The sequence below is a fragment of the Charadrius vociferus genome, unplaced genomic scaffold (genome assembly GCF_000708025.1).
Source record: "Charadrius vociferus isolate BGI_N301 unplaced genomic scaffold, ASM70802v2 scaffold173, whole genome shotgun sequence".
Taxonomy (NCBI): domain Eukaryota; kingdom Metazoa; phylum Chordata; class Aves; order Charadriiformes; family Charadriidae; genus Charadrius; species Charadrius vociferus.
The window spans coordinates 5,076,072-5,089,430 of record NW_009648369.1 but is presented as its reverse complement, the minus strand read 5'-3'; the positions used below and the strand labels follow the sequence as shown (position 1 = coordinate 5,089,430).

At 42.4% G+C, this 13,359-nt stretch overlaps 1 protein-coding gene across 1 annotated transcript in view; it reads right to left on the bottom strand.

Annotated features, from left to right (window-relative positions):
- Window positions 1–6,272: 6,272 nt before the first annotated feature.
- The window catches only part of LOC104286728 (cytosolic 5'-nucleotidase 1B-like), a 115,756-nt gene continuing 108,669 nt past the window's right edge, over window positions 6,273–13,359 (bottom strand). The window contains exons 2-5 of the mRNA XM_009885353.1: window positions 9,741–9,870; window positions 9,097–9,219; window positions 8,228–8,412; window positions 6,273–7,190 (exon numbers count right to left, since the gene is read on the bottom strand). Of these exons, the coding sequence (XP_009883655.1) occupies window positions 6,852–7,190; window positions 8,228–8,412; window positions 9,097–9,219; window positions 9,741–9,870 (777 nt within the window). The 3' untranslated portion in view covers window positions 6,273–6,851. The remainder of the gene's footprint in view (window positions 7,191–8,227; window positions 8,413–9,096; window positions 9,220–9,740; window positions 9,871–13,359) is intronic.

Sequence of the window (13,359 nt, the reverse complement as noted above, 5' to 3'; positions counted from 1 at the left end):
CCCATTTAGTAGGCTTTCCCAGCACTAGGATGTCCCAGCAGCACTATCTCCCAGAGGTAGGATGTCCCAGCAGTAGGATGTCCCTCCATCTGTCCAAAGTCCATTTTGTTAACAGCAATGTCCACACTAATAAATTAAATGCACCAGGGGCTGCTGTTTGGTGCTGAAGCAAACTGGTGCAGAACAGCCTTTTAAACCCTGACGCGTCCAGGCTGGTTCTTGGTTTTCATCCCATGCTGACTCCTGAAATGTGGATTGGCATCGTCTGGGAGAGAGCTAGCTGGCTGGTGCCAAAACCAAACCAGGGACTGTTCTAACAATTTTAGAATTAGAAGACAATGATAACAATTTAATGACAAAGAGATGGTCAAGTTCTAGGGCCCAAGAGCATTTCCCAGTAGCATTTAATTTGCTAGCAGAGATTTTACCAAAATGTTGTATTAACATTTATCAGTCTCACAGAGGTGACTCCATCACAGGGAAAACAGACATTAAGGCCACCTTTAATATTTCATCACCAGTCTCTGAGTCTTGTGGCAGAACAAACTCTTCTGCAAAAGCCACGTTCAATTCTGTCTGCCTTGGGTCTTCAGCTCAAGACGCAGAGGCTGGAGTGGTGGATGGAGCGGTGCCAGGGAAGGCTCCCAGAACAGGAACACAACGTCTCGGCTGTTACACTGCAACAGCAGCTCGTGGCAGAGTTTTGGCCCAAGGCTGGGAGCTGGTTAGGGCTCTCCCACAGCTCATGAGCTCTCGCTCACTGGAAGCAGTCCTTGTGTTCTGGAGAGTTAGCACACACGTGGACTTTTCCTTGCCAGCTGGCCTTTGTGCCGATGAAACATTCTGGGAAAGTTTAGGGTACTAGTAAAAGTAGAGCGAGAGAGTATATCAGAGCAGTGTGCTGAAACCTATCCCCATGCTGCCTTCAAGACCAGATTTCTTTCTTAGGTATTTCAGCAGGTTCTGTGGCTCTGGATCAAGTTGGATTGTGTGTTTGAGTGTAGCAGAGGTGTTAGTACATGGCCAAGCATGTCTCGATAACCTATCTGCATGTTGCAGGCAGAAGTGATGGGGGGTGTTACAAAAGTCATTACGTCGGTGTCTGCTCTGATGGCTGCTCTGGAGTCTAAACCTACCAGTGAGCTGCTGAACACTTACTTCTAGGACCATCTTCGGCTGAGTAATATCAGCTTAGAGGTAGCCTGTTTGAGGCAACCAAAGTTAGTGGACTTGAGGACCGAGGGGGTCTGTCCCATCCCAGTCTGGTGGAAGGGAGGCTGCTTGTGGAACATATGCGTAAGTCCACTCACTCACCTCACACGCACACTTACATTTGCCGGTCTCTTAAATATTAGCATGCACCCTAAGCCCATACGATATCTGTACCCAGAGACCCAGGCACCAGCTCTGGTGACAGGTTTTCCCAGATGCTGGTCTCTTCCCGTTGCCCAGTTTGAAGTGCACCAGTGTTTCACATATGCATATAATGTGGGTTCCTCAAATAGCTGGTTTTTTCCGGTAGCTCTCACCCAGACTGAACCTCTCTAGCTGTTGGGACTGAGACTTTTGGGCCCCTCAGACCTGCCAACTTTGTTTTGCATCCTTAGCCCAAAACCTGTTTTCAGCCATCATCCTCATGTCCTGTCTCCAGATCCCACCTTTACTGATCCCAGACCTTGATGAACCCACCCAAGGCAACACGAATCCATCCAGGGAGCCAGGGCTGGCCATGAAGTTTAAAATACTTTTCATCCTAGCCCTGGGAGAGTTGCCAGTAGAAATGTGCAGAGAGACAATTAAAAAGTAACTAAATTTTGATCAGGAGCAATGTAAGTTAAAAAAAAGGTGTTTCACAGAAAAAAAAAAAAAAAAAAGAAGGCAGCAGTAATGGGGTTCAGTGCAGGTTTAGGAATAAGATAGGGACAATGAAGATGGAACAACATGGGTTATGAGAAGTTCAGGATCAAGACTAGGGGGCAGAATGCAGGTGAGTAGAGCCCAGGGAGACAACAGTCTGTGGGGGAAGCCAGAAACAAGCTTGGCTGGTAATAAGCATGTCTGTCTTGAGTCAAGACCTAGCATGTTTGGGGAAATGACTAAGAAACCCAAGAGGAAACCCAGGAACTTTTCATCAGGTTTCTTGTGGTTGGTCTGGATGTGATAACCGTTTGCAATAGTAACCTCCTCTTAGCTGTCACGTGTTGATGCTACCCACAGTCTGTTCACATTGCTGCAGTCTGCTCTGAGGCTGACTTTGGCTCACGCCATAGCTGAAGAAATGTATCAGATTTTTCTGGAAGTATTCTTACCATCTCTCCTCTGACTGTCAGTCATACTTCTCAGGCACCTCAAGGACTGTATAGGTACTACACCTAAACACATTGGATTTGCTGAGAGACCTCTTCTGTCTTTGTCTTCAACACAGAAAATTCTTTCTCTCTTCATTCTTGGCTCTTCACTCCACGGTGGGACTCATGGCTACACCAAAGGGTGTTTTAACCAGGCCACGCCGTTACATCTGCTTGTTGCAGAGATGTCTTTTGGCATCCTTAACCAGATGTAAGAGCCATAACCAGTTTGAAGTGCTCTTCCATATACTCTGCTCATAGTATATTATATCTTTAGGGGGTGTAGAGGGTCACCTCTGCTGCCACCTAATGACGCTGCAGCCAAGGACCACGAGAAAGGGACAGTGGTTGCCAACAAGATGCCAAAATAAAAGAACCAGGCGATGCCCTGTTAGAGGAACATCCTCCTGGTGGGGGGTTGTGGAATGATTACTAAAAATGATCGATAATACAGCATTGGTCACACATTAAGGAAAGATATAAAATCAAAAGGCGTCTAGGGTAAGACACAGCCACAGCGGGTACGCAACAGGGGTAAAGAATCTGCTATTCAGCATCTGGCTGTGGGGACTCTGGCAGTCATCTCTGTTACACCTACTATTTTAGAAGACTGTGAATGTGTTGGAAATGGCACTGCCTCAAGTATCCTGCCTGGGCTCATCGGTAGTCAATCCAGCCTTCGGTGCAAGGCACATTGTGCACAGGAGCTCACGGGTGACAGTGATGAGAAACTGCTTATCTAGGTAGGGATGGCATACGAATTCAGATGTTGTTGGTCCCAGATACTACTGAGCAGGGTAACTGAAAATTATTTTTTCTTCTAAGACATTAACCTGCTTCACTGCTTTCTCTACCCAACTGTTGCACTCAAGAAGCTGAGTGCGTTCTGTTTGGCAATACTGCACACCAGTGCAGGTTACAGGATCTGGCAGAGGAGCACCAGGGAGTGTACCTGAGGATCCTCCTCAGGATGTAGGATCCCTCTGATTCTCAAGTCCTTAGAACAGATCACAGTCCGGGAACACAGGAGGACATGTGTTGGAACATCTGTGACAATGACCATCTCCAAATCTTCATCTGAACTATTTTGTTTCCTCCAGATGGTTCTTTCACTATGCATGACATGCTAGCCTGGAAACTGAAAGGATGTCATGGAGGTGTGAAGGAGCGGAGGAACATGGGTTTATCATGTCTTGGTAGGTGGTGAGAGATATCCAACACACTCTGAAGATAAGTTCTCCTGTAAAAAAAAACTAAAATAAGCAATAGTCAACTCACCTTCGGGATCTTATTTCCAATATTTTTGTCCATGGGGATTGGTAGCAGTAGGAGACATTCCCATGTGTCTTACCTGGACTCTTCCCTGTGATGTGGTGCATGAACCTGGAAGCTAAGGGAACAAGGACTGGCTTTGCCTGACAAGGCTCTTGTTTCAGCACTGCATTAGATCTGTGTTATCATTAATCCTCTTCCAGATTTTGGCTGGGATGACAGTTTCTTTTTCAGAAGTCTGTCCTCCAGTGTTATAAACAGGCCGAGAGACAGGACAGTGCAGAACCATAGGCCTCTTCTCTATACGCCCTATTGAAAAATGTTATCCGTTGTTGTAATTGTCACTGGCTTAGGGTTATGAGGTGCTAGGGCATAAATTCACGGTATCCTCATAAAAATGAGAAGCAAAGGGGTTTGTTTGTTGTTTTTTTTTTGTTGGTGGTGGTGGTGGTGGTTTTTGTTTTTTTGTTTTGTGGACTGGAATGCTATTAAGAGACAATTCTGGTCTATGTCTACAGAAATAGAAAACCCTTTCCCTCAGCTCCCATCCCATTTCAGAGAGTTTTCTTGAAAATTATTATTTTGGTCTGCTAGCCAATCTGTGCCTTGGAGCAGAAAACAGTAATTATAACGTGCAGAGACTACTTGGCAAGCTGAGTCTCCCCAAGTGTCCAGATTAGTCTGGAAGGGCACTTGCATGAGCGAATGAGGCTTCACTCACCCAACGTGCTGCCAGAGGGGTATGTGGAGAAGCAGTTGTCAAACCTGGGACAGTTGCCTCACAATTAAGAGGCAGTGTATAATCTGAACAAACATCTCAGGACATTTTGCTCAACTGACTTAGGAGAAGTGATTGTGGACCTTAACATCAAGTTCTGGACTTCAATGTTGATTTGAATTCTGTGACTAAGAAACCTACTATGTAAATTTAACATGTGAACTCTACTTCTCTTCACACATGCCTTAGTGTTGCTGTCAGGAATGACGCTGCAAGAGGTCGTAGTCCTCTGTCACTGTGTGTACAGATAAAAAAAGATGTAAGAACTGGAAACTCCTAACTATAGCCTGGCCAGTAGGTTTCATTTTTGCTGTAGATGGATTGTTGATTGGAAATAAAGGTAAACATAATAGAATGAAATAATAATCTTATTCAGTTTCCAGTTTATTCACTGATTTACATTCTTACCCTGTCAGGCATGAGACACTCACCCTTGGAGTCCCACAGCGATCAAGGATCCCATTAGCCCTTTTCAGTACCAAACCTGAATTGCTATTTTCAGTGAGAGTCAAGTGCCAGCAACCTTTGCACAGCATACAGCCTTCATGTTTTTCTCCACCCAACATGCTCTAACAGTGCATGGATGAAAAATGGCTGATCCATGTGCTGCTTCAACATGGCAGGACTGACCGGTGTTCCTGAAATGTGCAGCCATGCTTTTGTGGTGAAGGTACACACGCAATTTATATTCCACAGCTAAGGAATATTTTTTTGGATTCCTTGCTGATTCTGAGCTCTCACATAAAAACATCTGCTAATAACATTTTTTATAATCTCCATTTGGCAAGGTAACTCTATCCCATCCTGGCAGACAATGACCAGGCCTCAGTTATTCATGTCTTCCTCACCTCCTGGCTGGGCTGGGAAATGTGATACGTTTTGGGCACAAAGCCTTTAGCACTTATGAAAGTCCAAGTACACTAGAACTCTGCAGTGCATCCCGTCAACAACACATGCTGGTGTGAACACATAAAAACCTTTCCAATGGTCTCTATTTGAGTTTCATGGGGGATCAAGGCTTTTGCTTTTGTTTTCAAAGAACCTTGTGGCTTGGACCCAGAAGATTTAAAAGATTGCCTATGTCTCTGGGAGGGAAACCACAATTAATGTAATGGAGCTTTCTGTAACAACAGGACAGTTCATCTGGACAGAAGAGACCAAACTTTCTTAGAGGCTAACGTGAGATTCTGGAGTGAATTCCCCCAGGAACCACAGATCATCACAAGACTTCACCAACTTCTACTCCCACTGCAAAGCGCATTCTTTTGGTTTTGTCTCTTCTGGTATAAATGCACAGCAACAATAAAAATAAAACAGGACACTTGTTCCACTAGGGAGAGAAAGAGAACAAACACCACCTGACAGATGTTAGTTGTGTCATTTGGAAGGCACTCAGATATATGGATGACACTGGGACACAGGAACTTAACATAAAAGAGGTAGACTTGACCTACAGTGTAAATTTACATGAATTCATATTGCAAAAGGCACCTGTCCCCTGGAAAGTCATGTGAGGTTGCCAAACTGAGTTCACACACATCACAGAACAGCTGTAAATCCCAACAGAATTTAGTCAAGAAACAAGGAGTTCCATCAACGGCATTATTTAGGGTAGATTCTCTGCTGTTACAAAGGTATGTTCTAAAGCTTCAGTCTTTGTCCCAGTCAAGATACGCACAGTATCTCTGACTTCTGCCCAGCTCTGTGAAGTATGTTGGGACTTACGTGTATTTGAGACTTCTAGCTCTCTCTCAAATTTGTCTGAAATTGGTCACTTCTGGTTCTAAATATCCAAAGGAGGCAAGAGACATTGGTTACACAAACTCTGCAGAGGAAGTTATGCTGAAAAATCTACACAGATAAATGACAATGTTCTGCAAAGCCAGCTTTATTAGAATAGGAAAACAATATAGAAAAATAAAGGGTTCCTGTAAACACAAGATCAAATAAGCTAATATTTTACTGGAAGTTGAAACCTCATGATAACAAACCTACTGAACACATAATTAACAAGCAAACCACCAACAGGTAAACACTTATATGTAAACTGTGCTTTTGGTAATTTCAGAAATAACCGTCAAGGACTAGCATTGCAGCATGAATTTTGTTATAAATAACCCGTCAACAGTTTTTTAGAGAAAATATAACCGTTCTCTCTGTCTCTCAAAATATGTCTTAAGCTATAAAAGCAGTACAAACCTTTTCGTAATATTAAAACCACAGTGTTAGATCCAGCTGGGTAAAAAACCTGAACTGCTTAAGAATGCTATTAAAATAACTCTATTAAAAATTTACCTATATTAAAAATATTTCATTTAAAGGCTGTTCTAGCCAGAAGTTAAATCTTTAAATATAGAGCTTAAAATATACAAATGTAGAGGTTTTCAGACATAAGTATTGGTATATTTGAGGCTGGCTGAGTTAAGAATCTTATCATTAATGGTGCCATCCAGTCATGCAGATTTGTGGTATTTCTGAGCAACGCCATAGGGCACATGTGCAGCTATGGTGCCTAATTTCTGTGCTCCTTCGATGTGAAACATCTGGTCATCAAAGAAAATGTGAGGGCGGATTTTCACCAGGATGGGTCCTTTAGGAGCTCCTGCTAGGAAAAGTGCCTCATCAATCTCCAGACCCCAGCTACGAAGAGTCTTCAGCACTCTGGCTCCAGAGCTCGCCGCACTTCTGGCTGTGACCAGGAAGGTCCTTATAGGACAATTTAGTCGTTCATTTTTTGCATAGAACTTCTTCTGGAGTTTCCCTAGGTCTTCCAGAAAACCTTTCAAAGGACCCTGAGTATAAAATACCAGAAGCATATTTAGTATTTGTCCACAGCTCCTGACATCATTCTTTTGCTTTATTCCAGATGGGCAGTTACATAGAGGATTCCTTCCCTAATGCTACGCTGCTCAGCAAATTCTCTATGTAATGTGTCCAAATGGGTCTGCCCCCTCACTAGGAATTCACAAATTGGTAAAAAAGTTAAAACCATAATCCTACATGGTGTGAGGCATAGGAAACTGATTCTCACTAAAGCTTACAAGATCTCTTACAAACTTCTAAAGTTATAACTATAGTCTTTAACTTTAATAAAATTTTCTTTAAAAACACTTCACTCTTTTCACTATGAACCACAAGGTGCAATATCTTTTTTTTCTTTGCAAAAACCAGTAAGATACCTAATTACATAGAAATCACTGAACTCTTTCCAGATTAATGACAATAGTAAAATTACACATTAAAAGAAGTAAATGATAGTTTGGGTCAAATTGCAGTACATTGCACCATCTAGTACTTTCATAAATGAAATGCTCATAAATGTTCTGCTTGGGAATAAGCAAAGATATTACAGATTACCAGAAACCTGATCTAGTTGAAGATGTCCCCGCTTATTGCAGGGGGTTGGACTAGATGACCTTCAAAGTCCCCTTCCAACCCAAACCATTCTATGATTCTATGACTCTATGATTACCCCGTTTCAACAACCATAATATCCCAGTGTCTGAAATTAACATTACCTACACAATCTGATAAAAAAATAATCAAGGAGATCAGTTGTAGCCTTTCCTTTTTCTAATGATGCAACTAAAATACAACTGTAAGTCACTGTCTTCCATATGCAGTTCTCTCAGTGAAGTGGGAGATCTGGCAAAAGGTGGGCTCTTTTATGTCAAACATGCATTTTAAAGATTATCCTTGAAAAAGGAAATAAATAGGGCAGTTGGATTCCACAAAGAAGAATACATACGCACTGAGGAAACTGGAGAAATACAGCAGCAATGAAAATCAACAGATGTTTTGAAAGCTCCCTGCTTCAAGAAGTACAAACCTGTGCAAGAGGCTTATTTTCATTCAGCTGTTCATGTTCAAAAAATCTGTCTAATCCTTGCTCTTTGACAATCTGTTCTGATTCATCAGAAAAGAGAACCGCATCCCCATCAAATGCCACCCTCAACTGTGTATCTGAGTAAGCCACATCTTTGTTGGCAGTGAACATCGTAGCTGAAGCGATGCCTGAAAATGGATGAGAACTTCAGTTAGCATGTCCCACAAAGTCATTCATTACACTGCCAGCCGTTCGGTTCCAACCACTTATTTGTGGTGACCTTTTCATAGGGTGAGCAGAAATGATCGCTGAAGCTAATTAGTAATGGATGGTTTTTAACACAAATGGATGGAAGCTGTCCCATTGATATAATTCCTTAGACATGCTTCCCTTCACTTCCATGTAAGAATATACAAAACTGGTCCCCAAAGTGTGCTGCACATGAGACAAAGCAGGAAATTCCAAGGACACCGTTGAGTCAAGCTATGTGATATTTTTTAACTCCTTACAAAACACAGAAGTTGTTTGTTGTATGTCATATCAAAGATCTGACTATCCAAACAGGAGTTGAATAGAGACGAGTAGTTGCATATGGGAATTCATTTCTTGTAGCATGGGAGAAGACAGAAAGGTGCAACAAGGGTAGAGGTTGATTAAATTGTCATTATCAGCAGGCTGAAGAGTCAGAGAGAAAAAAATACAGAGAAATAACCTGATTTTATTTGATTAAGTAAAAATAAGTGATGTTTGCACCATACATAGCTGTGACTTTCTGCATTTGGTGAAGCAGCACTACTTTCTGTGAAAGACACACAACACATCATTTTTTTTTTAACAAGCTCAACAGAGACATAACAAAATTTGATTCAAACCTGCTTCTATAGCTTCTTGCACTTTTTCAGAGTCCGCTGAGAGGTACAAGTTCGTAAGGTACGCAGTCAGGTAACCAATAGGGCTTTTTCCTCCCGTCATACAGAAACGTTCAATTGTTAAGCCTAAAGTAAGAACAGCACAACAAGGTGTGACTCTGCCTTGACACTACAAACCTGTAAAAGGAACCCCTAAAAAGGTACACTAGCCTCCAACTGACAGTACACTTGAAAAAGAAAAATCTGTTCACTGTAACTCCAGCAAGTCAGACAACTTAAACTGACTACAATGTTTGATCCGTCCTTCCTCCTTAAGAATTTAACACAAAATCCCCCTAAGACAGCAGAATAACTGTTGTGAATGTGTATATATAGGGGGCATGAATACCAAAGAATAAAAAGTTTAAGTGCTTTTTTTCAGAAATTAAGATTCACACCTGGCAAGTTAATATCTAGAGCTTTGGACCAAATTCTGTTTAATGCTATCTCACTTATGCTGACACCCCAAAATAAATATCATCCTCTGAGGGATGTGTATCAGTATCAAAGAAGCTGCTTTTACCAAGGTTAGGACAGAAAAAATAGAATTAATTCATTTTATTATGTACCAGCAGGCAGTTCTAGAAGGTAGTATTTATTTTACTTACCATAGTGATTGATGCTGTTTATGAGCCGCACTCCCACTTGGGCATGGTTATTAGTCATCAGAACAATATCAAATCGTTCTTCATCATCAGGGTACAGCTCAAGAAGCCGGGCATTGACATGCTCCAGTGCCTGCAGGTTAAAAATGTGGAAGTCGATAGACAAGTGGAATGTGCCTCAGTTCTTAATCACTGTGGGTTTAGTGATAGGACTGTCTTGAAGGAGAATGTGAAATACCTGATAGCTTAACTTGCTGAACTTGTTCTATTCCTTTCTGCTCTGCTGCTCCCAGCAACCATTTGACTGCGTTCATTTGAAGGGAAGCAAGTAAGTTTCTTTTGCTGAGTTACAGAATTTAACTAGAACATGGAAATACTTTTTTCTTGGGACACCACGATCATCCAGAATAAAACAACATTATCACAATCCCTATTAATCTTTTTTTTTTTTTTTTCTTGTCCACTTGAAACTTGGACTTTCCTGTCCACTTGAAAGTTATTCTTGTGAAATCAAGGAGAAGGTGTTAAGGAATTTATACGTGCAACTACTTGTTCTGTGTGCACAAATGTGAATTTGGGCCACGTACTTATGCAAAGATTTACTGACACAGTTCAGGTGGTCAGGTGTCTGAGACTGTTCTTAAGTAATGAGTACAAAATCATACCCTGTCAAACATGATTACCTTGGCAATTTCTAATTGCAGTACTGGATGAGACAGATTGTGATTCATTTGAGATCTCTTTACAGGTAATGGGCCAAAATTTTATATCCACAGTTTGGCATTCTTATTTCCTTGACCTTTCATCTGCTCGTCTCTCTCTGAATCCATCTGTTCTCTCATGTTATTCAGAGTCTTATCCCTTTGGAGTAAGACTTGCTTTTTGCTCTAGGTTTAGATGCAGACCCCTGCTTTGGGGTCTTGGCCTTTACATGGAATTCCTTGGGATTATGGCAAAAAAAGTCAACAATGAATCATGAAATGAATGCAAGATGGATTGATTTTCATTAAGATGCTTTAAAAAGTCAGGCCAGTTGTTGAGAATTAAAACATTTATAATTAAATTCTGAGACTCTCACTTTAAAAAGCAGGGCTATGTCATGTGGGACTGCTTAGGAAAACTCTACGTGACAGCCTGGTATAAGAAGAAGGAAAAAACCTTAGTATGTATTCATAACCCCTTTGTACCTTTTTTCTTTCTGTGCTCTCTGCTAATACTCTAGTGCACTAGCAATTTCTTAAAGTATTAGAGAATAAGGGGGAGTGGAGGACAGGATACCATTTTTTTGTCCAATTCCTGTACATTTTGCAGCCCAAGGAGATGCTGGTCTGTGATTAAGATTCTTAAGTGCTACAGGCATGAGTTATAATACTTTTAAGTTAATGTCTTAAAGATTTCAACAAAGGAATCCAAGCAAAAATATATTCTTTCTTTTTGCCTTCTTTGTCTCCAAGTAGAAAACATCAGCCAACAAGCCTGCAGTTCTCTAGCCTAATGATTCTCGTGACTAAGCAATTCATGAATCTCTTAAAAATATAAAGAATTCAAACCCAATTAGCATACTGGAAGGGAAGAGAGGTCAAGGTGCATTTAGCTGGGCATAGCTAATAGTCTGATTTTCAAAGTGTGAGGAGTTAAAAAGTCAAATTTTGCTTATATTCAAAGTGATTTTGACACCGAACTCTAACAAATATCTTGAAAACTGACGGTGCTAGCAGGGCTGCTGTCGCTAGCTGCTACAGGTAGGAAAAGATGCAGTAAGCTCGCTAGTCAGTGTAGCCTCACTGGTGTACCAAGTGAATTGTTTTACAAGAATGCCTTTATCATAGAATCATAGAATGGTTAGAGTTGGAAGGGACCTTAAAGATCGTCCATCAGAGGGTTCTGATGGTTCAATAGGACAAGGGGGAATGGCTTCAAACTGGAAGAAGGTAGATTTAGATTAAATATTAGGAAGAAATTTTTCACTTTGAGGGTGGTAAGGCACTGGAACAGGTTGCCCAGAGAAGTTGTGGAAGCTCCATTCCTGGATGTGTTTAAAGTCAGGCTGGATGGGGCTTTGAGCAACCTGGTCTAGTGGGAGGTGTCCCTGCCCATGGCAGGGGGGTTGGAACTCGATGGTCTTTAAGGTCCCTTCCAACCTAACCATTCTATGATTCTATGATTATGATTTAATAAATTCTCTAAAATTGCTGTGGTAAGCTTATCAAACTCCGATTATCAGAGGGCTGGAGCACCTCTCCTTTCAAGACACACTGAGAGTTGGGGTTGTTCAGCCTGGAGAAGAGAAGACTGTACGGAGACCTTATAGCAGCTTTCCGGTATCTGAAGGGGGCCTACAAGAAAGCTGGGGAGGGACTTTTTCCAAGGGTATGTAGTGATAGGACGAGGGGTAATGGCTTCAAACTTGAAGAAGGGAGATTTATATTAGACATCAGGAGGAAATTTTTCACTCTGAGGGTGGTAAGGCCCTGGCACAGGTTGCCCAGGGAAGTTGTTGGGGCCCCATTCCTGGATGTGTTTAAGGCCAGGCTGGATGGGGCTTTGAGCAACCTGGTCTAGTGGGAGGTGTCCCTGCCCATGGCAGGGGGGGTGGAACTCGGTGATCTTTAAGGGCTCTTCCAACCTAAACCATGCTATGATTCTATGAAACAATTCTCCATGGACATAAAATGAACTCTGTAGATAGCTTTTTTCCAAGTCAGTCTCACTAAAACCTGTGTTCTTCAAACCCATACATTTTTTCTTTTTTTTTTTTTTTTTTTTTGTAATTTCACTTACTTTCCATGCTGGAGGCTGTTTACCTTGGCCATTTCTCTTATCTTGTGCAATGAAAGCCAAATATTCCATTTCATCTCTGCTTAAACCCTGACTCTCAACTAGGGGGTCTATTTCTTTTGCTGGTCCTCAAGAACAATTTCCAAGGTGACAACGAAAGTGAGGAAAAACTAAAAGTGACCAAATAATGGGGGGAAAAAAGGTTCATTTCTGAATAAAATAATTAGAATAATACTGAATCCATGCTGTCTTTAATCATAGTAGTCCTATTATAAGTGAGACATAAAAATGGAATGAGGAACAAAGATGGTTTGTTTTTTTGAGGGGAAGAGGTTGCAACAAGCTTATAACAATTTGGGTGCCTCTCTTAACTGAAAACAGTCTTAAAAGGAACGGCAGAAGATGAAGGTTGCTCCTCACCCGCGGCTCAGATGCGACGCAGAGAGCCGGGGGGATGCAAACCGCGATGCGGAGGGTAAAACTCCGGTCCCGGTGACGCGGGCGGTACGTGATCTCCCGCAGGCGTTTAGCATTAGTGCCGGCGGGAGGGAACGGGAGGGGAGAGGAGGGAAAAGGAGGGGAGAGGAGGGGATGGGAGAGAAGCGCCGAGAGGAGGGGATGGCATGGGAGAGGAGCGGTGGCCGCAAGGATGGGGCGTCGCAGCGCGCTGCGGAGATGATGCCGGGCTCCCCGGCCGAGGCGAACTCACCGCTGGGGGAGCAAAGTCCCCAAAACGTTTCCTCGGGGTACTATTATCTCCGCCCAAGGAGGCTTCGGGCTCCTCCTCTTCCCGAAATTTGGCCGGGCAGCATCCTCCGCGCCCCCCCGCTCCCCCCTTCCCCCG